This window comes from Leopardus geoffroyi, chromosome C2, assembly GCF_018350155.1.
Source record: "Leopardus geoffroyi isolate Oge1 chromosome C2, O.geoffroyi_Oge1_pat1.0, whole genome shotgun sequence".
NCBI lineage: Eukaryota > Metazoa > Chordata > Mammalia > Carnivora > Felidae > Leopardus > Leopardus geoffroyi.
This window is the reverse complement of record NC_059333.1, coordinates 151794613-151819809: the sequence shown is the minus strand read 5'-3', so window position 1 is coordinate 151819809 and position 25197 is coordinate 151794613. Positions and strand designations below refer to the sequence as shown.

Sequence of the window (25197 nt, the reverse complement as noted above, 5' to 3'; positions counted from 1 at the left end):
TATCTATCATTTATCTATCATCTATTATTTATCTATCTATTATCTATCTATCTATCATCTATCTATCATCTATCTATCCATCATCTACATCATCTTTTTTAATCCATTCATCCATCAATGGATACTTAGGTTGTTTCCATATCTTGGCTACTGTGAGTAATGCTGCAGTAAACATGAAGGTGCAGATATCTAATTAAGAGAGTGATTTCATTTCCTTCAGGTGAATACCCAGAAGTGGGGTCGCTGGATCACATGGTAGTTCTTCTTGATTTTTTCGGTCGAACTTGCATACTGTCCTCCATAGTGACTGCACTGATTTGCATTCCCACCAACAGTGCACACGGAAGGGTTTCCTTTTCCCCACCTCCTTGCTAACACTTACCTCTTATCTTTTGAGACTAGCTGTTCAAATAGGTGTGATGCGGCAGAGTCGTTTGATTCGCATTTTCCTGATGACGAGTGGCGTTGAGCGCCTTTTCGTGTTGGCCATCCGTAGGTCTTCTTTGGAAAAATGTCTGTTCGGGTCCTCTGTCCATTTTGTAATCGGAGAATGACTATTTTCCCCCCAATAATATTACCCCCAGTGAATCTTTACTACTTTATCAGTATCTTGCACATTCTAAACAGCAGCTGCTGACTTTACCCAGCAGATGTCAGTAAACACAGAAGGCGCATGTTTCCAAGGGCCCACTCGGGTTGACTACAGACCAGAGTAACACCTCTTGTATCTCCACCCTTCATATTCAAAATTGAAAGCAAAATTGTGCTCATGAAAATGCAGGCAAAACTTCGGGTCCTGCTTGGGACCCGTGGTGGGTCCAAATCTGCGTATGCAGCTCAGGCATTTTGGGATAGCACCATCGGTTACTTGGGATACCTGTATATATGAGGTCCCAGGCTGCACATCTTCACCCCCGCTTTGCTCCCGAAGAGGGAAGACACCTGAGATGCCCATGGAAGGTTCTTAGACACTGGAATTAAGGCCATTAGGGCCTGAGGTAAAGATGGCTGGACTGTGCCCTCTGGGGCAGCAGACAGAGGAAAAGGGATAGGGGCTAACACAAGCTGCTTGCGCCGTGATCTCTCGTTTTCTCCTCCAAATATAGCATCAACATCCCGTTGTTCTGATGAGTAAACTCAGACCCAAGGCAGTTAAGTAACTTCCAAAGCCCGACACTGTCCGAGCAGTGATGCTTAACTTCCAAGTCCAGGCTCATCGGGAGGGATGAGGGTAGATCCTCACGGACAAGAGAGTAGCAAGATGGCCCTGGGGTCCGTCTGAACTCACCGAAGGCTCTGTGGAGCAGAGATGCTGGTCCTGGGGCCAGTACATCTGGAACACATGGAAAGAGGAGAGAGTCTGTGGGGCGGGTATTGCCTTAGCCTGGGAGTGGCCAGAAGTGATCAGGGTGAGTGGATTAGAACTTTCTGGAAGACTAAGGTTGATTACCTGGGCTCCTTATATCTCCTCGGGTTGCTCTGACAATATATTTAGGGTCTGCACAAGGCGCTCTCGCTGTCCTCTGTGGCCAGTAAAGGTACAGAAGATTTCAGACATAGTCTCAAGTCTTCACTGTTGGAATTGCACCATCCCTACACAGAGCATTTTCAAAAATCCTCCCTCCCGTGAGATTCTGCTGCCATTTCACTGGTTCGTGCCTCTTCAAGTCAAATACCTGGATGCCCTTAGGAAGTAACCAAACCAAGTGTGATAAATACTCCAAAGAACTGGAGTCGACGTCCCATGCCCGTCATTCCCCAGCCTGCGTGTATCCGCCCATGCTTTGAGTAGCGATGAATTAATGCGGCGTCATTTCTGCGGCCTCTGATCAACTTACATTAATAACCACGAGAACCATGCTGTAGCCGAGAGTCATTTTAGGGTTCAGTGGCGTCTGGCTAGCAGCTTCTGGGGCGGCCCCTTGAAATATTCCGTTAAAATGCGACCGAATGCATAGGAAGAGGTCAAGATGCCAAATACCACCACAGACGAAGCAGGACTCAACACAGCCTTGACAGAATGGGGGGAGGGATCGCCATCAACTACAAGGCAGGGTCACCTGAAAAGAGAAACCACTGTGAGTTTTGACGTTTGAAGTAGAAATATAGTAGGTGACATCGGGGAGCAATATTTGTGACATCAGTGACAGACAAAAGATGATTCTATTTCCTCCGTAACAAGCTCTTCAATTCTTTTTTTAATGTTTATTTATTTTTGAGAGAGAGACACAGAGCATGAGTTGGAGAGGGGCAGAGAGAGAGGGAGACACAGAATGAGAAGCAGGGCCCAGGCTCTGAGCTGTCAGCACAGAGCCCGACGCGGGGCTCGAACTCACGGACTGTGAGATCATGACCTGAGCTGAAGTCGGATGCTTAACCGACTGAACCACCCAGGTGTCCCTGCACTCCCTGTCTTAAAAATAAATAAAATTTGAAGAAAAAAAAAAAGAAGAAATAGGCAAATATCTAATATAGTGTCAGGAAGAGATAAGGGTAAGAAAACAAAGAAATTCAGGAATAGGGATAGTGTGAAAATGCATGTGCGGCTCTGTTTTAAATGGGGAGATTTGTGGAGGCCTCTCTGTGGAGGTGATACCGAAGCAGAGGCTGAGTGAAGCCAGGCAGTGAGCCCTGCACAGATCTGATAAAAGAGGCTACCCACCGGCTCCCCCCAGAAGAGTCTCCCAGGCAGAGAAAGGGGCAAGTGCAAATGGCCTGTGGTAGGGAAGAGCTCTGCCTGTTTCCGGAAGAGCTTCGGGGGCCCGTGTGACTCAACAGAGTGTGGGAGGAAAGTCTTGGGCTACGAGACTGGAAAGGAGGCTAGGGCTAGGTCCTGCAGGGTCTCCTAGATCTCAGAAGAGGGTTTGGGTTCATCCTAGGGGAGGAGGGAGCCGTTGGGTGACGTCGAGTAGAGGAGTGATGTGATCCGACTGAAACATTAAGATGACTCCCGGGGCCAGGGCAGAGAATGAACTGTGGAGTGGGAGCAGAGACAGGGGAGCCTGTGGAGTCATCTAGGGGAGAGACGGTGGCATGTGGGATGATGGGGGCAGTGGCAGAAAATCTGATACAGAATCGATTTGAAAAAAAAAAAAAAAAAAAGTGCGGGCTGGAATCTTCTGGTGTGTTGGGAATGGAGGCTCAGGGAAAGAGGGGCGTCCAGGAGAATGCCAAGGTTTTTGGCCAGAGCAACCGGAAGGATGGACTTGTCTACAGAGCCAGTGAAGACTGCAGCGTCCTGTGATGAGTGCCAGGAGACGCTTGTTGTCTATCTGGGGGACGTGGTCAGGGAACTGAACATACACGTCTGGACTTCAGAGCAGTCTGGGCCGGAGAAAACCATCTGGATGTTGTCAGTGCAGAGAGAAGGTGGTTACAGCTTTGCAGCTGGCTGAGCTCTCCGGGGGAGCGAGCGTAGATAGAAGTCATCTCAACGCCCTTGATGCTTGGAGGTCAGGGAGGCAGAAAGGAACCAGAGAGGAAGACTGGAAGGGCAGCCCGTGAGGGATAAGCAGCAGAGAGAGTGGCATCTCCCGGACCAAATGGAAAGGGTGCTTCAAGGAGGAGGGAGGGCTGAGCTGTGTAAATTCTACCGATAGGTCAGTGGGGTGGGCCCGATCGTGGACCCGCTGACCCAGCCACGCGGACAGCATCCAGGACTTTGCCAGGAGTGTCTGGGTGAGTGACGGGGAAGAAGCACAAGGCAGGCTGGGGGCCCAGGGGCTGGAGATGCCCCTTGGGTGTCTCTAAATGGAGAAGAGATCAGAATAAGAACAGAAGTGGGGAGGAAACGGAGTCCAGAGGAGGGTCTAAAAATGCGAGGCATTCTGGCCTGTGCCTCTGCTCACTGGGAATCCCGCGGCAGGGAAGGAAGCAGAAATCCAACCCTTGAGGAGGTAGGAGGGAACGGATCTCGTGCACAAGCGGAGGGTTTGGCTTTAGGCCAGCGCAGAGAAAATCCTTCCACGGAGCCCGGAGAGGAAGAAACGCAAGTGGGAAACGGCTGCATGTAGGCAGGAGGGGGGTGTGGTTTGGGGAGCCTGTGGGAATTCTTTTCCGCTTCCCTCTACTTCTCAGTGAAATAAGGTGCCTTGAAGTGGGCACTTTTCCCTTCCCGATAAAGATGTAAATCAGCCTTTTTGGTACCGGGCTTCCCAGCTTCCCAGCTGGGCATCCTCCAGCCCCCAAAGAGGGCTACCCGGATTCACCAGAGGGTTCTTGGAGTTGGCATCGATGGATTTCCCTGGCTGACTTGAGCATTGCACCTGCTGGCAGAAGCCCAAGGTCTAGGGCATCTGAAAGCCACTACGGCTTGGATTTCTAAGAAATTCACTGCTGGATAAGGTAGACACAGTTTGCGAAATGCATCCTGGAGAGAATTTACTAGAGATGGAAATAAAGTTGTGGGTGCTTTGTTTTTTGGTTTTGTTTTTGTTTTTTTCCTTTTCTCCTTTTGCAGGTTAACGAGCTCTCCCTGACACTGAGACAGCTACTCTGAAGTCTATCCAAAATGGCAGGGGATGCGTTGAAAATAGACTTCCCTGCCACCAACTAGGCTAAACCTGGAATAAATTCTCCCTTCGGTTGCCTTTTGCAGATTGTTTACCTTGGACAGACCTGACTCTTTCGGGGGCGCCTGGGGGACTCAGTCGGTTGAACGTCCTACTCTTGATTTCGGTTCAGCTCACGATCTCACAGTTCGTGGGATCGAGCCCTGAGTGAGGCTCTGCACCTACAGTGTGGAGCCTGCTTGGGATTCTCTCTCCCTCTCTCTCTGCTCCTCCCACACTCATGTGCATGCTCGCTCTGTCTCTCTGTCTCAAAACTGTGTTGCGAGATCGAGCTCCACCTTGGGCTCTGTGCTGACAGCCTGGAGCCTGCTTGGGGTTCTCTCCCCCACCCCTCTCTCTCTGCCCCTTTCCCTGCTCATGGGCATGCGTTTTCTCTCCCTCAAAATAAATCAACTTAAAAAGTAACAAATAAAAATAAACCCCCCCTGGTCTCTTTTTCCTTTTCTCTCTCCTAAATAACAGTCTTATTACCTTCTCTCAGGAATGGCAGTACTTTTTTTTAATGTTTATTTTTATTATTTTTGAGAGAGAGCAAAACAGAGTGCAAGTAGGGGAGGGACAGAGAGAGGCAGAGGAGACCCAGTTTCGGAAGCAGGCTCCAGGCTCTGAGCGGTCAACAGCACAGAGCCCCACGTGGGGCTCAAACCCACAAACCGTGAGATCATGACCTGAGCTGAAGTTGAACACTTAACTGACTGAGCCACCCAGGTGCCCCAAAGTCTTTTTTTTAATTTAAAAAAATATTTTAAATTTATTTTTGAGAGAGAAAGAGAGAGAGAGAGAGAGAATGAGCAGGGGAGGGGCAGAGAGAGGGAGACACAGAATCTGAAGCAGACTCCAGGCTCTGAGCTGACAGCACAGAGCCCGATGCAGGGCTTGAACCCATGAACAGTGAGATCATGACCTGAGCTGAAGTTGGCCACTTAACCAACTGAGCCACCCAGGCACCCCAGAAATGGAGGTCTTTTTTTTTCTCTCTCTTTCTCTGATTTTTGAAGTCAGTAGCTAGTATTTTATAAAATAACAAAAGCCTGTAATGTCCCGACCCCAAAGCTTGGGAAGGTGGGGGGGTGCACTAAGGAGTCAGGGAGGGGCGCCTGGGGGGCTCAGTCGGTTGAGCGTCCGACTTTGGCTCAGCTCACGATCTTGCGGTCTGTGAGTTCGACTCCCACCCCGTCGGGCTCTGTGCCGACAGCTCAGAGCCTGGAGCCTGTTTCGGATTCCGTGTCTCCCTCTCTCTCTGCCCCTCCCCTGCTCACGCTCTGTCTCTCTCTGTCTTTCAATAATAAATAAACATTAAAAAGTCAGGGAGCAGGGTTCTTGGAGCATTAGCTACATGGTGTCATCATTCTGAAAAGCAGTGTTGCAGTAGCTAGCAAAAGACCCACAGACGCTTTAGTCCGTTGATCCAATAATTCCTCTTATACAAACATACGCACAAAGATTTATGTTTAGCACAGTGTTGTACATAATAATGAAAATTGGATGTTGCCTCTATGTCCATGGGTAGGGGCTTGGCTAAAGTCTGAATGGACTCATGTGTAATCACTGAAAACCATGTTTGAGTTTAATACATGGGAAAATGTTTAGCTATAATGTTAAATGAAAAATGTAAGATAAACTCTATGTATGTTATGATCTCAAATCTTTTCTTAAATGTATATCTGCAGAGAATAACATGGCAGAAAACCATGTCTGGGTTAAACAGTTCTTAGATGAAATATTGTGTAATTCTTAAAAAAATTTATTTTAATCTTTATTTACTTTTCAGAGAGAGAGAGAGAGAGAGACAGAGTGCAAGTGGGGGAGGAACAGAGAGAGAGGGACACACAGAATCGGAAGCAGGCTCCAGGCTCTGAGCTGTCAGCACAGAGATCGACTTGGGGCTTGAACTCACGAACCGTGAGATCTTGACCTGAGCCGAGGTCGGATGCTTAACCGACTGAGCCACCCAGGCGCCCCGCAAATATTGTGTAATTCTAACTTTTTGTTCATTTATTGTTTTGTATTTTCTGTGACCAGGCATTTCTTTTACGTCCAGAGAAAAGTCATAAAGAATATAAAACAAACACATTGAAAATGGAACACTCTTAAAACCGAGTACTCACATGCAAATTAAAATGTATTTTTGTTCCTACCTAAATAAAGGAGGAAATACGGAGTCAAAGAGTACTTTTCCTGCTGAGCATGTTTTGTGGTTTCTCGAGCGTCTGGGTGTGTCTGTGGAGGAACAACTGTGGCTGTTGCCTAACAGCTGTCTTATTCAACAGAAATGGAAATGTGGCACCCGTATCCTTGTGAAAACGACTTGGCCCTCCTATGGATGGAGGGTGTCTTGAAGAGAAACTGGGTATGTCCACGTTTGCTAAGACCTACTTTTGTCACCCGCTCTCCCATAATACCACTTGCGGGTGGCCCACCAAAGGGTTGCCAACTTAGCTAGTCAAGCAAACGACATTACAAGTCATGTTGAAACCAAAGTGCTCCCTGTGGGCCAAGGGAGTGGGGTGTGGGCGGAGAAGAAAGCTAACTTCTCAGTTGGGATAGACTACCCTAACTTGGAGGGCATTAATGAGACATCATCTAGGGATCAGGTGGTTCCCAAGGTGGACCTCTCAGTCAAGTTGCCATGTCCCCGTGTGCAGTTGTTGGCCTCGCAGGGCCAGAGGTGAATTCTCTCCCTGGGTGCTCAGGGGTAGACTCTCAGAGAGAGACGATGGGAAGCTCACCTGACCTGTATATACCGCAGACACAGCGGATTGCCATCCCTGGACAGTGGCCCTTCTCAGCGGAGGCTCTGTCTACCACCCAGATTCTGCTGTTAGATTCGCCCCTCGGGATCCTGGCTGATAAGCCTCTGTCTGGTGACCATTGTCATTAGAGATACTGATGTCACAGAACAGCTGTCACCAAAAGCTGCCCCACCCAGGCTGCACCGGTCATTGTGAGTGGGTTGATTCTGTTAAACTCGGCATCCTGGAGGGCAGATCTCCCCTCCCTGCCTCAGTCATCCACCTGTAGACCTTCCTTCTGGATTTTTCTTTTTTTTTTCTTTTGCATGCCCACCTGTGTTCTCTGCTCTTGGAGGCAGGGTTGGTCTGTATCTTTTTCCAGCTTTATTGAGGTATAATTGATAGATGACATTCTGTAAGTTTAAGGTGTGCAAAATAGTGATTTTATACACGAATATGTTCCAGAGTGATTACCACAATAAAGTTAGTGAAGACATTTATCACCTCACACAGTTATTATGTTGTGCGTGTGATCAGAACTTTAAATTTTTTTTTTTCAACGTTTATTTATTTCTGGGACAGAGAGAGACAGAGCATGAACGGGGGAGGGGCAGAGAGAGAGGGAGACACAGAATCGGAAACAGGCTCCAGGCTCTGAGCCATCAGCCCAGAACCCGACGTGGGGCTCGAACTCCCGGACCGCGAGATCGTGACCGGCTGAAGTCGGACGCTTAACCGACTGCGCCACCCAGGCGCCCCAAGAACTTTAAAAATCTTATTAGCAACTAAATCTCTCGTAGCAACTTTCAAATATGCAACACAGTATTGTTAACTACAGTTATCATAGGATTGGTCCGTAGTGTTATTGAGATGGGGAAAAAAATCCATAGACTTGGATTCAAGAGATCTACCTCTGGGACCAGCCCCTGGCCCTCTCTGGGTCTCCTGCCCCTTACCTGCACCCAAAATTCTGTGATTCTGGGACTCAGGAGAGCAAGGGGGCACGGACAAGATAGCATGAGTTTCTTCACTGGGAAAAGTTCAATCTAATAATAAGAAGAAGGTAAAAAATAACAATAGTCACCACCATTTATTTGAGTTTGCTCTGCTAGGCTCGCACTGTGTGCGTTGTGGAGGCAATCCTACGAAATCCTCATGAAAATCCGAGGAGGTGAGCCCCACTTTTATTCTTCTCTTTCAGATGAGGAAGCTGAGCCTCAGAGATGTCAAGTAACTTGCCCAAGGTGACAGAGTTAATACGTTGGGACTCAGTCACAGATGTCTCTCTGCCTTTGGGGTCCACCATTTCCCTCCACTTTGGGGAAGCCCAGAGCTCAGAAGCAGTCGTGGGTTTGCCGCAGCTGTGCTGTTAGGGCCAACTGTCTTTTTCAAATGTGCCTTCCTTTATTTAGACACCAACATCATTGCTATTTAGGGTTTTCAGTGAACTTCCCTATTTTCTCCCTGTTCTGTCTTATTCAGCAAAATGGATGAGCGACCGTTTCTTAGGATACTAATTGGATGTTCATTTAGACATGAAAGTGTTTGTCTCTCCACTTTTACTTCTCAAGCCAGAAGAATGTTTCCCTCTTTTCGTGGGAGTCCAGAAACGAGTTAAAGTTTCATTGAAAGTTTTATGACCCGAAGGTTGCAATGAGGTTCAAGTAATAGTAGAGAAAACTTGTGGGCAGCCTGGGGAGAATACGCCCTCTTGTTAGTTGTTTGAGCCAATGTTCCACAAGACTCTCCCCACCCACTCTGCTCCGAATGCCTTTCGAAATTCACATGTTTTTCTCATGTGAAGATCCCCATGCCCTCACACACCTCCTTTCCATATGCCATTCACTGAGCCTAGAATGCCATCCCCTCCGTCGCCTGGAGAGCTCCTCACCCTTAAAGACTCGGGTCAGACGGCTCTCGTGTTACCAATTCATGCAAAGTGTTTTTTCTTGTTCACTTCTCTGTTCTGCACTTGAATGTTAAATCACGAAGGGCAGCGGCCTGGTCTCACTTACCTTTGGGGCCGCTCAGGATCCGAGCTTACATGTTGCGTGCCATATATGCTCCATTAAGATTTTGTAATAAACCGATTTCCCGTGTTATGGGTCAAAAGCCAAAACCTTAAAAAAATAAATTAAAAAGAAAAAAAAAAAAAGCCAAAACCTTGCTGTGCCCTTCGACCCAGTTATCCCCATGATGGAGGAATCCATCCAAAGGAAATAACTGAAGAGGAGAAAGGAAATGACGCGGACCAAGGTGCTGTGAAATATATATTTGCTAAATACTGGCAACAAGCGGAATGTTTATCAACAGGACAATGGTGAGCAAAGCAGGAGACGTGATCTTGCTGTGACACGATTCATTCTATCACCGACTGAACCAACATGATGACTCCCAAGGATGTGTCAGAAATACAGAGATGAGTCAGTTGCCTTCGACCAGTGCACAGCCTGGCAGAGCCTTCTAAAGCAAACGGTACAAAACTACATAGAAACCGAGAACCGTTTGGGGTCTGATGTTAAGAGACAAATAGATTACAAAAGGGTCTGCACGTGATGCTTTCAACTCTAAACACGTGAAAGTGTCTGTGACCTTGGCTCTCCAAGTTGGCATGAAGGATGGGGGCTCTCTCGGGATGGGCAGGGGTTTGCCGCGAGGCCACTGGAAAGGGATATTCAAGGCAGGTTTGCCGTGTAAGCGCTGCACCAGGTGGGGGGAAAGCCGAGGTCTGGAAACCAGAGAAGAGGGGTGGCACCTGCCAGGGCCGGTGGCTGGTTTCTCATGCCGGGAAGGAGGCTCCCTACGAGAAAAGTACCATGGTTTCCATTCTACAGATAAGGAAGCTGAAGCTGGGCTGGCCCCGAGCTACCCCGCTGGCGAGTGACGAAGGTGGGATTGGAAACCATCCCTTGTCAGTTTGGGTCAGGGTCCCTTCTCTTCATCTCCCTGCACCCAGGAGCAGGTGATGATGCGTGATGGAAGAGATCCGGTTGGCCGAGAGGCTGGATTCTTTGGGGAAGGGGACGAAATGGAGGACCTGTTGGTGGGACCACATGATGGAGTGTCTCGGACTGGATGCAGGGGGCACTGGACTGCCTTCGCGGGTCTGGACGCATGATAGAGAAGGGTTTAAGGAAGAGCAGGCTGGCAGTGCGTGCTGGCTGGTGTGATCGGTGAGGAGGCTGGGCCAGATACATGGGAAGGTAGGTGGGCAGCTCTTGTTCTATTGGGTCAAAATAGCACCCCCCCCTCCTGCCCCCGGCTTCTTGGACATATGTCTTCCTGCACCTCTAACCATGAGATTGGAATGGATGCCTCCATCTTATCTATTCTCCCCTGCGTGAAAACCACAACCTGGTCCAGGGAGGGGCATCTGATTCAAACTCGGCCAATGAGAGCCCTTCCCTGGGAATTTTAACCTCAGTCCCACTCTGTTGGCTAAGCTGTGTCTGGGAGCTCTGTCACCACTCAGAGATTTGAGAGCCCTAGAGAGGAAAATTCTAGGTGGACTCAAGCCCTAGTTTCTACATACTCTGAGGGCTCAGCCACTCTCTTGCTCACGCTACCATGTGAATAATACTCCCCGCCTCCTCTTTAGCTAAGCTACCGCGAGTTGAATTTTTGTCCTTTGTGAACAGAAAGCTCTGACATTTGCAGTTAGAGACGTGCCTACCCCTTATCCCTCAAATTTTGGGCACGGCGCTCAGAAACGCTTCAGGGTTGTTTTGGAGGATTCGGTCCGTCATGGCTTGCATGTAAGAAACAAACAAACAAAAAAATCTGTCTTCGTTATTCAGTGGCAGGCTTGGGAACTCCGGGCTCTCTAGAGGGGCAAGGCTTTGGGGATCCCCTCAGAGAAGGATGGACGCGTCTCCATCACTGGTGTGGTGAGTAAAATTACTGCTCAGAATGCTTTCCCGCTTGCTCGTTTGTGATTCAGATGGGGAGAAACCGACGTGGACAGGACGGCCACACAGGACGGCCAGGCATTTCCTGTACAGGTAGTAAAGGTATCTTCTGAACTTCTCTCCAGCAAACGCATAGATAAAGGGGTTGAGGCAACAGTGGGTGAATGCAATTGTCTCAGTCACACTGAGGGCCAACCTCAGATCCTTCTTCGTGTCACAATTGGGAAAGAAGTCATAGAGATTAAGCGTCTCTAAAAAAATCATGATGTTGTAGGGTGTCCAGAAGAGAAAGAACACGACGACCACCAGGAAGATGAGCTTGATGGCTTTGGCTTTCTTGTGGTTCTTGCAGGAAAACAGCGTCCGCATGATTCTGAAGTAACAGTAGCTCATGACGAGCAGGGGGAACAGGAAACCAAGCAAATTTGCCTCCACGTTGCGGAGAACGGGCCAGAGGTCCTGCAGGACCTCAGGGTAGTCACCAAGGCACTCGTTTTCTTTTTGTTTTGTGAACATGAACTGAGGTGCTGCCACCAAGATGGCTGCCGCCCAGACGCCCAGGCTGATGGTGACGCCATGCTGCACGGTCCGGCTGTTCATGGAGTTGGCGGCCAGGACAATGGCCCGGTACCTGTCGATGCTGATGATAGTGATGAAGAATATGCCTCCAAAAAAGCCGATGAAGAAGAAGGCAGTAGACAGTTTGCACACGGCGTTGTGAAGGCCTTGCTCGCTCATCAGGTAGTGAGTCCAGAAAGGCAACGTGGCTACAAAGAGCAGATCCGACAAGGCCAGGTTCAGGAGGTAAATGTCGGTGATACTCTTGGGCTTCCGGCTGTTGGTGAGGGCAAACACTACCAGCAAATTTCCCACCAGGCCAAAGGCAAAAACAAGGGAGTAAAGGACGGACAGGAAGACGGTCCCGAAGGCCACAACGTCCCCCATATCACAGGCTTCGGCTGACTCATCATACTCAAAGTATTCCAAAGTTGATTTGGGGGAGTGGGTGGGCATGGCGATGGCCTGGATCAGAGAGGAAAACAAATAACAGTATTAGTTCTCAGAGAAACGGTGGGGATTCTAGCTGGCCCCACACATGGGCAGGCTGAAAGAAACAAGTATCCGCCGGGCGCCTGATACACTTCCCAGTGTCACACCTCATCTTGTTTAATCCCCAAGGCGGACAGACTCCCGACGGAGGCCATAAAGAATTCCCCTGACAGAAGAGGAAGTCAGGTCTCTGAGAGGTTCAGGGACTTGTTCAGAGCTGTGCGGTGAACGGCTCAGCTAACATTTGAATCTAGACCTTTTAAAGCTTGAGGCAGATCTTTTCCTCTTGGATCTTCAAACGCCTACCCAAAAGGTTGACCAGGGTGTCAATAGTGGGAGAGAGGACTATGGGTGTGGCGAACAGGGCGTAGGATGGTGGGGGTGCAGCCGTAATTCACACTTGTAGTCCAAACTTCCCCGAAGCGATTCTCCGCTCCCTTCCTTATCCCCACCCCTCCACCCTCTGGACCCCAATTTGGCCCCTAGGAAGCCAAGACTGAAGAGAGAGGTCTCAGATACTCTCCAGAGCCTCAAGCAGACCTGTACGCAGAGCCCCTCATCTTTGTTTTTGAGATCCCTTTCTCTTCCCCTTCCTTTTGGAACCAACAGGTCCTTCTCTTCCTGAAGGGATAAGACAGAGTCATACACTCTAGAGTGACCACCTCGTCTCCGTTTGCCCAGGACTTTTCTGGGGTTAGCACCAAAAGTCGGAAATGCCTTAGTTCTAAGCAGACAGCCACAGACGGCCACCCCTCAAGGTCAAGCGAGGAGGGTGTCACCACTGCCATCACAGGGTCATGAAAGGGGTGCGGAGCCCGTCTGGGGGACCGTGCTCCAGTAGCCTGCTGTGCTGGGCCCGGGGGGTGAATTCACCCCATAATTACCAGCCCCGCCCTCACTTTGGCCTGGTCTTCCCCATGATTCTTAAGCCCCGCTTCCTTCAGAACAAAAATCGAAGGGGAAGACGTTTCTGCACGGGTTGGGAAGTCACACTTCGCATTCCCCCCCCTCCTCCCTAGCCAGGGCTCGCTTGTTCTTCACTCCAGAGGCTGCAAGGGCTCCCCTTTCCCCCTGGCCCTCGGAGGCCTCCTCCTCTTCCTTGTGATGCCACAGACGGGCCCCTGAGAAACCCTAAGCATGTTCATAGCACGCCTCCTGGTTGTCACTGCCTCCCTCCCCACCACAACCAAAAGCAAAGTTCGCACTTTTTAACCAAGGGAGTGTCCACACCCTGCTGCCTCCTTTTCACACTGGTTTTGCCCAGACCGTGTCTCTTTCAAAGTGAGGGCCCGCCCTCGCAGCCTCCGCTTTGGGTTCTGGCCCATCTCTGCATCTTATCCAGATTCTTCTGGGACGAAGGGGGTTAAGCCTTTCTGCCCTGGGCCCTCTCAGCCTGGGCTGGCGTTCCCGGCATCTCCAGGGAGAGTGTATGCGTTCCTGGCTTTCAGCAGCCAATACCCTTTTCTCAGAGACAAATCTCTGGCTGTGACCTTCATCAATAACGTTTCAATTTAGCAGTGATCGGGCGGCTCAGTCAGTCGAGCATCTCTCTCTCTTTTTTTAAAGTTTGTATTCATTTATTTTGAGAGGGAGCGTGAGTGAGCGAGCACCGGAGAGGCAAAGAGAAAGGGAGAGAGAATCCCAAGCAGGCTCTGTACTGTCAGCGCAGAGCCTGGTGTGAGGCTCGAACTCAGGGACTGCAAGATCATGACCTGAGCTGGAACCAAGAGTCAGACTCCCAACCGACTGGGCCACCCAGGCGCCGTGAGCGTCTGAATCTTGATTTCGACTCAGGTCATGGGCTCATGGGTTTGTGGGATCGCGCCCCACGCTGTCAGCACAGAGCCCGCTGGGGATTGTCTCTCTCCCTCTGTCTCTGCCCCTCCTGCGTGTGCTCTCTTGCTCTCTCAAAATAAATAAACTTAAACAAATATAATGTTTAAGTTCAACCACAGAAAATGGCTGAGATGCTACCCTTTGTGAGCTACACAAATGTCCGGTTGAAACGGCTCGAGCGGAGATATGGGGAGACGGGGAAATTCCTGCCTGCGTGCAGGTGGCTTGCTGAACGTCTTTCCAGACGCGCAGCCGTGTAGGAGCGAATGAGTCAAGCCCTCAGTGGTCGTAAGTCAGGGATCCTGGAGCTACGACCCTCTCCCTTCCCCCTTCTCCCCCAGGGAAAGGAGCTGGTGAAGACAGGAGGCCAAGGACAATGAGACTGGTGGCATCTCTTCGTGCCTGTGCTGGGGCCTGCAGCCCAGAAACTGTGCTGGTGGGTTGGCTTGGTTTTGCCAAATCTGCGTGAAATAGGCTTAATTTCCGCCCTTGGCACTGTGCCCTACCCACAGGGATCTCCTCTAAATCGAGCAGGAGTCCCTGGGTCACTGAGGAGGGACAGCGGGGAGGTGGGCAGGCTCGGGCTCTCCCTTGGCTGAATCTCGCGTCTGCCCTCTGGCCAAGTGACCTCGGGTGAACTTGGAACCTCTGAGTCTGACGTCCCTCATCTGAAGACTGGGACTCATTGTCACGTCTGCCCACAGTGCCATTCTGAGGATTGCGCCCGGCACAGTGTGTTGCATACAGCAGGCACTCAAATAGATGCATTTGGTGAGGAAACAGAAGCACTTTGGACCTCTGCAACCATCCGGGTCTCCCGTGAACTGTTGTGCTGTTCACTCCCACTAGGCGTTGTGGATATCCCATCTGTAAAGTTCTTTTTATTTTTTTTCCCCTGAAATAACAGGTATTTTCTTTTCAGATTTTCTGGGGGGAGAGGGCAAAGGGGAGAGTAAACAAACCTTTACTGAATTTTTATCAGTTCTCAGGCTCATTGCTAAACACATATTACCTGTGGGGGCGGGGGGGAATTTTCATTTAATTCACTTGACATTTTAAAAATGAACAAAAATACGAGTTACATGGAAAATGAAATAAGTGAGCAGACGGTCTAATATGGTAGCCTGTGGTTCATGCTCAACAAACGGGAGCCGACACGTAAAAGGATAACGATCTCTATGGACAAGTAGATGTACTCAGAGAAGGCAAGTAACTTGCTCAAGGCCGCACAGCTGGCCTGTGGCACGGCTGCAGTGGGGGCTCACATGCGGCCAGCCTGTCTGTCTGTTCTGCCCGAGACTGGGAGTTCCTGAGCGAGGACCGGTGTCTCCTTCAGCTCTGTGGACCAGTGTTCAACAGAGGGAGGGGCCTGGCACAGAGCCAACGACGCAGGAATACTTGTAGGAATACAAGTATTGTATCCTAGACCTTCATTCCAAATTGCCCTGTGGGACTGGTAATGACGGTGGCCTTTTAATTGTCTGGTTCCCAGACGTGCCAACAGGGCACACAAGCGTCTTTCCTGATCCCAGGCCAGCGGCCCTTGCTTGAACCCTGAGCGCTTAGTGGGTGCCTCGTGCGTTGAATGCTCCTCTGAATTTGGTAGCCTTATCAAGGGAGGGAACTTTTTGGGAAAGGTGGATCCTCTAATTCCTGGAGCTTCTGAGATGTCCCAGGACTGGGAGATGAGCTTAAAGCTGGGGACAGTCCTCGAGGGTGGTCTCCGGGGCAGGTTGAAGGGCCGCCGGGGGTCTGATGGGCCGGACACGGGCTTTCCAGGCCCCCGAGGCCACCAGGAACCGAGTGAGGGATCCAAGCAGATAAGCTTTCTCTGCGGGGCCTCATCAGCCGGGTGTCATACAGATGGGGGTGCGAGAGGAAGGATAGGTGTTGGGGTGAAGCACCCACTGAGGGCTGTGGCCAGCAAGCACACAACCCCTCCCGGCCGTTCTCAGGCCTCCTCGCCCTCTCTTCCCGTAAGTCAAGGTTTTGCTACATGCCGTCCAGCTGCAAGAGTCTGTGCTGAACCCAGAAGCAGAGCTTTGAGCGCACATGCGTTTCCCACCCAAGTATAAACTCACTCCCTCTCCGATCCTGCCCTGCTGCCCGCCCCCACCCCCCCTCCAACTCTGGCCCACTTCCTTTTCTCAGGCCTGCTCATTTATTTTTTAACTTTTTTGGGGTCATCATTTACCCAGTGTTTCCAATCAGCTTCCCTGTTCTCTACTTCCCTTTTCATTTAAGTGGCCCAAGTCCACTTTCCTCTTCAGTCCCACATCCTTTTCGGGCCGCTTCCCCCATCTTTTGCCTTCACATCCTGCTTACTGCCTGCTGGATCCTGTGCGTCTTCTTGTGTTTGACGTTCCTTGGCCAGTTGGTGGTTTTCCCTCTGGGGTCTCCGCTGATGGCTCTTTAGGCCCCTGAGTGAAGACCGGGTTAGAGGCTCTGTCTAAATGCCGATAAAATTGTGGTTTAATTTTCTTTTTTAATGTTTGTTTACTTTTTTGAGAGAGAGAGAGATAGTGAGAGCTGGGGAGGGGCAGACAGAGAGGGAGACACAGAATGGGAAGCAGGCTCCAGGCCCTGCGCTGTCAGCACAGAGCCCGACTCGGGGTTCGAGCCCGCGGACCGTGAGACCATGACCCGAGTCGAAGCGGGACGCTTAACCGACTGAGCCACCCAGGTGCCCCATCATTTTTGTTCTTTTGAACCAAAGGGAATTAGAGGAAAGTACAGATTGCTAGAGCCCTGACCCCATCGTTCTTTGTGGGGATGCCATTGAGCCTGAGAATGTTCCAGAGCCTGAAGTTATCCTCGGAGAGCCCGCTGTGGAAGGAGAGGAGGCTGCCCTTCTTCGGTGCCCACGGACTAGCACACTCCATACACAAGCCCCTCTTCGATTCTGTCTACAGGCCCGCATGCGATGGTTGTCCCTCCCGTACAAATGAGCCAGCAGAGGCTCCGGGAGATCGGGGAAGCTTGTCCAGGGAACAGCAGAACCAGGTGTATCTCTCCACAGAGCCATGCTCCCGCCTCGCCCCCAGGCTTCCCCTCTTGGAGGAGGAGTGTGCAGGCTATTGTGGACCACTTCTCTAGAGTTGGAACGAGAAATAGTAGTCACAGCCCCCTCCCTCCCCCGCCAGAGAAGATGGTCCACGATGCGAGCCTGAACACTTTCCCTGGGTCTCTCCCCTCGGGACTCAGAACCCGGTAGTCTGACCGTCAGGCAAAAGGCAGGCAGTCAGGAAATGAAGAAGGCGGGGACATTTCCTCTCCAGCCACAACTAGAGAGTCCTCACGGCCAGACCCCCGAATGTAGCTCTCATCAATGGTGGCAAGGAAATTTGGAGTCCTTTTCTCTGGAGAAGAAGAGGCTGAAGGCTGGAGGCTCAGCTCATTTCCTGCCTTCAAACACACGGGGACACGGATGTCGTTCACAAAGCGCAACACCAGATCTTCTGGCGTGTTTTAATTTTTCGACAGGGACCGAACAGAAGGAAATAGTCTTTAAGCACGACATGCGTCCTGGGGCGGTAAAAGCACGGCTCAGTGTCACGAGAAGTGACTCTTCAGTGGCCTGCCCAGGGAACATGACGCTTCTGGGCTCACAGCCTGCCCGAGTTCAGATGAGGTTTCATCTGGAGGCAGAGAGCTGGATCAGCCGATTTCAGCCCTGACAAGTCTTCACCTTGGCCTACAGAGGAAGGTTTCCAGTGTGGCCCCCAAGCCCACACCCCTGGCCGCTTGGGCACAGGGTTTTCCCAGGTCCTGACGGTTTTCCCACTTACCAGGACAGCTGATTTTGTAAGAGACACCCCGGGGGGTGCAGGGAGAGGTAAGGATGAGAGGGCAAAAGAGGGGCAGGTGGAAGGGCCTTGAACTGCACGCCAAGGGGCTAGAAGGGCACATCTGCACCTCGCAGCCCGTCCCCCGTGCAAGTAAACGGAGCGGCTGTCTACACCTCGGCAACCAATCTACCTGCGACCACAGGGCCTTACCCGCCCTCCAGCGCTGGCATGGGCCAAACACGCCAAGCCAGAAGCAGCAACAGGAGAAAGCCAGACCGGAGGCGAGAGCCTCCTGGGTGAGCCACCCCTTTCCGAAAGCTGCTTTTGCTCTGGGTTGGACACACCGCCCTCTCCTTTCGTCTTCCGAGCACATTGTGGTATTTATCCGTCCCTGCCAAACTGTGAAATTCTGAAAGGAAATGTTTTAGGGCTTTTTTTCTGGCAATTGAGGAAGAGATGGCTTTTAAATAAATTATTAACTAAGCTAATTATGTATCTTTGTAAGGACAAATAACCATTCAAAATAAGAGGCTTAATTCTCCCTGCTGAAAATAAGGGAAGAGATTGTCCTCTGCCTCCTCATTCCTAGGGCATTTGCTTTAGGAAATTCGTCGCTGGGGGCGCCTGGGGGGCTCAGTCGGTGAGGCGTCTGCCTTGGGCTCAGGTCATGATCTCACCGATCGTGAGTTTGAGCCCCGAGTCAGGTTCTGTGCTGACAGCTCGGAGCCTGGGGCCTGCTTCGGATTCCGTTTCTGTCTCTCTGCCCCTGCCCTGCTCATGCTCGCTATCTCTCTCAAATATAAAATAAAACACAAAAAAACATTAAAAAGAAAAACAAAACAAAAGGGAACTCATCACTGGAGTGTTTTCTCCTCTCTTTGAAATGACGACAAGCGTCCTTTTGGGAATGTGATCATGTCTTTTGTCTGCTTTATGTCCCAGGAATCTTTCTCAGGGGCCTGGGGCTCCTTTCTTTGAAATATAAACATCAAGGGGCACCTGGGTGGCTCAGTCTGTAGAGCCCTGACTCCTAGTTTCGGCCCAGGTCATGATCTCGTGGTTCCACGGGTTCAAGCCCCGCCTCTGGCCCCGCGCTGACAGCACGAAGCCTGCTTGGGCCTCTCTCTCTCCCTCGCTCTGCCCCTCCCCCGCTCGCGCCGTCTCTGTCTCTCTCAAAATAAATAAACTTAAAAAAAAAAAAGGAAATATAAACATCAAGAATTAGCACCTGTGTCTCCCTGTTTCTCTGGAAGGGTAGGAGCCTAACTTGGGTGGGTGCCCTTCTGCTTCAAATTGCAAAAATCCTCCCGTCTTAAAGATAGGAGTCTATTTCTTCTCTGGAAGAAGCCAGCCAGCTATCACAGACGGTCCCTTCAGTTATCACGGTAGAGTTAGGATGACAGTGTGTGGCTGAGAACTAGGTGTGCTCTCTCACGGCAGGGATCCTAACCGCTGGGCCCTACGAAAGGGTGAGATTCCATCTCCCCCCATCTCTGCCGTCTCTCAGCGGATTGTCCGCGATGCCCATCACATTCTGGTGGCCTGTCTGTTTAACAGTAACCGTGTTTTCCCTGTTATCTCTGTGAGAGGTTTTTTCTGGGTTGGAGATCTTAGTTTTTATTTGACTTCCCCAACAGTAGGTGCTGTGCTAAATTCTATGGAGGGAAACGTGGCTAAGATACAGTCTCTGGGAATTGTGGTTACTGCTCAGTAGCAGACTATCAGAGGAAAAGCTAGGGGGAGACCCAGGGACTGGATCATTTCAGCTGAGTCTTGAAGCCGGGGCAATCTTCCAGGTAAACGAAGGTGGAGGTGGGGAGCAGGGGCGGGTGTGGGGGGGCGGGCGCTGAAGCCGAAGGCACTGAGCGTAGGCATGTTCCCTAGGGTCAAGCCCGCTCATTGCCATTGCTGTATAGGCAGGCAGTGTGCGAGCGGTCCACGATTATCTACCTCACCGTCGTACTCCTGGCTGGCTTGCAGGGCGAGGTCTCTGTGGACAACGCCACCGCGAACATTTGCGCGCGTTCATCCACATCTCCCACGGCACGGATGCATTTTAAAAATGCAGACTCCAGAGCAGACCGACCGTGTGAATCCGTGCATATAAAGGTCAGGAGCGGGCAACGGCAATGCATATTGTGCAGGGATGCATATCTAGATGGGTCAAGCCCTAAGGACGAGTGAGGGAGCAATGGCCATCACGATCAGGGTTGTGGGGATTTCGGGGAGGGCAGGGTGGCAGTCAGGAAGGGAAGTGAGGGGGGCCGCTGGGTGGGGGCCCGCCTGGGTCTCTCCTGCTGCCTGGCTGCTGGTTGGGTGCGAGATTGATCTGTAAGTCGTGAGCCCGCACACTGTTCTTTGAGCGTGCTGTATTTGACGTGGAACTTAGGTTTAAGGAAAAGGACAAAGAGGGCCTGCAAAAATACTTTAGAAAAATATTTAAAGAGACGCGAGCTAGGTTTCCTTCCCTACAAAGGTTCATAATCCGAAATAGTTGCTCTTTGGCCAGACCGGAGGAGGAGGTGTGGCTGCAGGGCCGAGAGAATTCCAGCCCGCGGCAGCCAGCGCGTTTTTGAGCCCCTAGGGAGGGCGGGCGGGATCACGACGCGGCCGGAAGCGCCAGCATTGGCCCTCCTGGGCAGAGCCCGTGTTGCAAGCCCTTGGAATCCCTGGACTGTGCTGCTGGGAACGAGAGCAAGTTCCCGGAAAAGGCAGCGGAGACCTGGCCTGTGCCACCGTGGCTGTGCCTCTTCGTCACTGTGACCCATTGTCGGACAGCAGGAGTCCGCCTCCCTGTCTGGCTCTGAACACCTTCAGCGGGAAATATTTGAGCCGGAACAAAACGGGTAGCCGAGGCCTCTGTTCCAGGTCAGAGGTTGAGCTGGGGAGGGGGTAGCTGAATGGCCCAGACCCTGAGATGGACGGTCTCTGAGGCCAGGGTCTCTGGTGTGGGGCCCTCCCCAATACTGCTGCCTTTCTACAACCCAGCCCGGGGCGGGAGGGGGGCGGGGGTGCGCGATGAGGTGTCACCTGGGGGAGGATGGGCTGGGGGGTGGATGCTGGTTCTGACCTGATGGGCTCTGGCATACGTCCTCCTCCCGGCCCCTCGTAACCGCATTTGAACGTGGTTAGTGGTCTTAAGGCGCACAAACTTTCCGATCCGCGGCTTCCCACAATGACAACCCATATTGTTTCTTGAGCGCCAAATACGGGCCAGACGGTGTGGCCAGAACTGGATATGCCTTGCCCTGGAGACAGACATTCGACCTCCACCCGTCACTCGCCTTCAGCGATTCTCAGCTCACGGCTGGTATTCATTTTAAAGCAGGACTCGAGGCTTAGCAAGGTCAGGTGCAGAGTCAGGGCTTCCAAAGCCCAACTGCCTCCCCTACCCACTGTGACGCAGAGAGTGACGGCCGTGGAGCCCGGCTAGGGTATGGCTGGGCGTGTGGCTGACACACTGTCGGTGCCCCCTTCCCTGGCGGGCGGGCAAGAGCCACGTCCTGCCCTGATTCCCTGCGTGAAAATGAAGCCAAGCAGAGAGGCAGGCAGAAGACGCGGGACCATACTTGCGTGCATACACACAGACGGACATGCAGACAGACAGGCAGACAAACAGCGGTGCCCGAGGCCCAGCAGCCCAGTTCCTGCCTGCGTCCTCTTACAGGGCCCAGTCCCCTCCCAGGCAACCCCGGGCATGGGCTGACCTGCCCCGCAGAAGCTTCCCCAGGGAGCTTTGTCGCCTGCTTCTCACACAATCGAATCTTCTTCTTTCTTTTGGGGTCAAGTTGTTTTCTACCTTGAGTTTTCTGTGTAAAGCTTTTGAGGGGGCGCCTGGGTGGCTCAGCCGCTCGAGCGTCTGACTTCGGCTCAGGTCATGACCTCGCGGTTCGTGAGTTTGAGCCCCCGCTGTCTGCTGTCAGCGCAGAGCCCGCTTGGGATCCTCTGTCTGGCCTCTCTCTCTGCCCTTCCCCTGCTTGCGCACGTGCCCTCTCTCTCTCTCAAAAATAAATAAAATTTTAAAACGAGAAGAAAGTACTTGGTAAAAGGGGGCGCCTGCGCAGCTGAGTCCATTAAGCGTCAGACTCTTGACTTCGGCTCAGGTCATGCTCTCCGAGTTTGTGGGTTCGAGGCCTTGGTGGGGCTCCCGTGCTGGCAGTGCAGAGCCTGCTTGGACTCTGGTCTCTCTCCCTCGCTTTCTGCCCCTCCCCTGCTCATTCGCGCACTCTCTGTCTCTCTGAACACACAAATAAACGTTAACGCATTTGAAAAAGAAAATGAACTTTTCTGGAGGAGGGGAAATCCTAAAGCTCCCTGGCCTTTCTCTGAGCTTGGCTGTCAACCTACAGAGCGCAGACTACAGAACCTGTGAGATAAAGGTCAAGTAATGAGAAGTGACGGGTCCGGCCCGTCGTCAACCGGACCTCAACGTGTTTCCTCCTCTCTTGCACCCATGTGTGTGTCCGCTCATAATTTCTGAGACGGTTTTCCCACGGCACGAACCTTCTGAGGCCGTGTCCTCAGAGTGATTACAACAGCATTGAACATCGAATTTGTGTCAGCGATTTATTCATTAAAATGGTTGTCGCTGGAAATGCAGTGGTGCGCTTTATAAAAAAACGTAGGAGGCACCGAAAAAGCACGGGAAGAAAAGGAAAAACAAGACAGAACCAAACTTTCCACAATCCAACTTCCCGGACTCAACCACAGCTAGGTTTTTGCCCTTTCCCATCCAATGTCCATGCATATTCTTATGTCCGTATTAAGCATAGTTATATTTACATTTAAAATGCAAGGTGGCTCAGTCGGTTAAGCATCTGACTCGGGCTCAGGTCATGAGCTCATGGCTCATGAGTTCGAGCCCCGCATCGGGTTCTGTGCTGACAGCTCAGGGCCCGGAGCCTGCTTCGGATTCTGTGTCTCCCTCTCTCTATGCCCCCCATCCCTCCGCTTGCGCTCTGTCTCTCTCTAAAAATAAATAAACATTGAAAAAAAATTAAAAAAATAAATAAAAACTAAAATGCAGATTCTACATTAAACATTTTTTATTACAAAATTTTCTAACCTACATAAAGGCAGAGAGAGCCCCCAGGCTCATCACGTAGCTTCAATTAGCAACTCATGGTCACTGTCCCATGTAATCCTACTTCATACCCTACTACATTAATTAAAAACAGATCCAGGCATCATAGCATTTCACCCATAAACAGGTAAGTATGAGTCCCTAAAAGAATAAGAACTCTTTTTATACAAAATAACAACTTCGTTACTGTTTACCTTAAAAGGCGCCTAATAATTCCTCACTCTCATCCAGATGCCATTTGTTTTCAGGGAATGTCTACTCGTCCCCTGGCATGTAAGTGCTGATGCTTGCATTCGCACCCCGCGTTGAGCGCGTCCCAAATGGTCTGATCACACGCTGCCCGCCACCCCTCAAGCCCCTTGGCCCTTCGGCAGCAACATCTTCCGGAAAGTGGTCCCTCTTAGCACATCAAGCGAAAACCAGCATCTGTAACCCACGGTGACCTCTGACCACCGTGCCCCACCCCACGAGCCCACAGGTGCTGGCCAGTTCCCTGTTTCCTACCTGGGCTGGGCCTGGGAAGGGAACTTCTGGACTTGGCAATTGTGACAATCAGCCACCCCGTCCCTCTGTCTGTCTGTCACGGAGTATTTCCCTTCCCACCCCCCCCCCTCCCCGAGGGCATCTTTATTTGCAAAGTTAGCCAATAGTCTCTGGTTTCCTGTGAGGTTCACTCCAAGGCCTGCCTGGTTTCTTTAGATACCGCCGCCGCAGCCGAGCTCAGAAGCTCCAGGCTGGAGGCCAGCTGATGGCAGGAGGGTCTGAATTCACAAACCTGGGGGACTGAGTCTGGGGGGACACACAAAGCAGGGGACTGGAGGACGTGACGGGGTGGGGGCTGTGTTATTTGCCCCCATTGTGGTGGGGAGGACAGGAAACAGTGTAGGTCTCGTGAGCCACCAAAAGCCACTGTGCCTCAGTTTCCTTGCGTGTGAAAAGATAGCCCACGGTACTCACCCGGCTGCCCTGGGGTGTGGATGAAACAAAGTACAGCTTCTCTCTCCAAAGCGAGGCCCCAGGCGCCGGGAGCTTACAGACATGTGGCACCTCAGGCCCCGCCACTGAATCAGGCTGTATTTTGATGAAATTCTTAGGAGATTGGCAAGTGAGTGGCTTCTGAGACGCATTGGCACAAAAGGCACTTAGTGAGTGCCTGGCACTTGGTAGGGGCTTCTGATTTATTTTCCCCTCGCCTCCCTCCATCAAGGCACTCAGGGCGTCCCTAGGTCCTCCCGTCAAGCCGGAGGCACATGTGTGCCGGGCACAAGCTTCACCCACAAACCGGGGCAGGCTCTGTCCCCACCGTCTCCCACAGCCCGCCCCGTTCCGCCGGACGGGGAACAGCTGGGCCTGACTCTCGGGGCTACTCTCCCGCTGCCTGCCCTGGCTCGAAGCCGGTGCCTGCCCGGACCCACCTGCCTGGCTCACCTACCAGGCAAATTCTACTGCCGATCCCTCCCTCCCCTGGGGCCTGGCTGGGGTCTGGCACCTGTGGGCCACGTTTATTAAAGGATCAGGGGACTCCTCCGAGGCCTGCCTGGCTCCTCACGGCCCATCCTGCAGCCTGTGCCCCTGCACTGCTGTGGCCGTCGGAGCTGTGTCTTTCTGCGGGCAGGGCTGTGCTGTGCGCTCCCCACCCGGCCTCCTCAGTCCCGGCCGCCAGGACCCCAGGACCGAGCTATGGGTGGGACGGCGGTGCTGCCGGCTGGGCGACCGACCTGCTGGCATTTGAGGAAGTCTGCGGCCTCGGTTTCCCTTCCTCCTTTCCCTCTGGCCAGGATGCTGCGGCACCCCACCCCCACGCCTGCCCTTCCTCATCCCCACCCCAGAGCCACCTGTCTCAGGGGCCACCCGGCGGGGCCAGCTGCTTCGGCCTCCCTTCGCCTGCCTGTGACTCCCCTCCTGCTTCTCCGAGAGCGCCTATCTGGGATCCTGCCAAGACCTCTCTCTCTCTCTCTCTCTCTCTTTCAGTCACAGAGTCTTCCCGGACAACCTCACCCACTGCACCGTTATCCTCATCAACTGTCCCGTCCTCCTGGACAGCCTCTCCCACCGCCCGTCAGCGACCACCTCTGCGATCCGATGCTCTGCGTCTTTGTCCCCAGCCAGGGTCTGCATCGCCTCCCCTGCCCATCCGTGGCCCTCACACCTCTTGCCATTTGCCCCCGTTGACCATTCTCCTCCAAAATGCAAACTGCGCGCCTGACCCCTCTGTGGGTTCTGCTCACT

The 25197-nt window shown here is 52.0% G+C and overlaps 1 protein-coding gene and 1 long non-coding RNA gene across 4 annotated transcripts; both read right to left on the bottom strand.

The window, feature by feature from the left end:
- Positions 1 to 386: 386 nt before the first annotated feature.
- On the bottom strand, positions 387 to 7837 carry LOC123575789. The gene is made up of 3 exons (XR_006700998.1): positions 7306 to 7837; positions 1451 to 2060; positions 387 to 1333 (listed from the first exon to the last, which is right to left on the bottom strand). It is a non-coding gene; the product is annotated as an uncharacterized LOC123575789 (long non-coding RNA).
- Positions 7838 to 9560: 1723 nt separating this feature from the next.
- Positions 9561 to 24191, bottom strand: CX3CR1 (C-X3-C motif chemokine receptor 1). Of its 3 annotated transcripts, none has more exons than XM_045436494.1 (2): positions 23926 to 24191; positions 9561 to 12234 (listed from the first exon to the last, which is right to left on the bottom strand). In XM_045436494.1, the coding sequence occupies exons 1-2, from the start codon at positions 24169 to 24171 to the stop codon at positions 11155 to 11157; spliced, it is 1326 nt and encodes a 441-aa protein (XP_045292450.1). In that variant the 5' UTR covers positions 24172 to 24191; the 3' UTR covers positions 9561 to 11154. The 3 variants fall into 3 exon arrangements, with proteins under 3 accessions (XP_045292450.1, XP_045292452.1, XP_045292453.1); XM_045436496.1 differs by lacking the exon at positions 23926 to 24191 and adding an exon at positions 23473 to 23593; XM_045436497.1 differs by lacking the exon at positions 23926 to 24191 and adding an exon at positions 23163 to 23311.
- Positions 24192 to 25197: the final 1006 nt, after the last annotated feature.

Excerpts from the sequence above, each read along its gene's own strand:
- CX3CR1 (XM_045436494.1), bottom strand. The coding sequence starts at position 24,171 with ATGGAGGGAGGCGAGGGGAAAATAAATCAGAAGCCCCTACCAAGTGCC. Across the intron at positions 12,235-23,925 it reads CCACACCCCAGGGCAGCCGG|GCCATCGCCATGCCCACCCA; the intron begins GTGAGTACCGTG and ends TCTCTGATCCAG.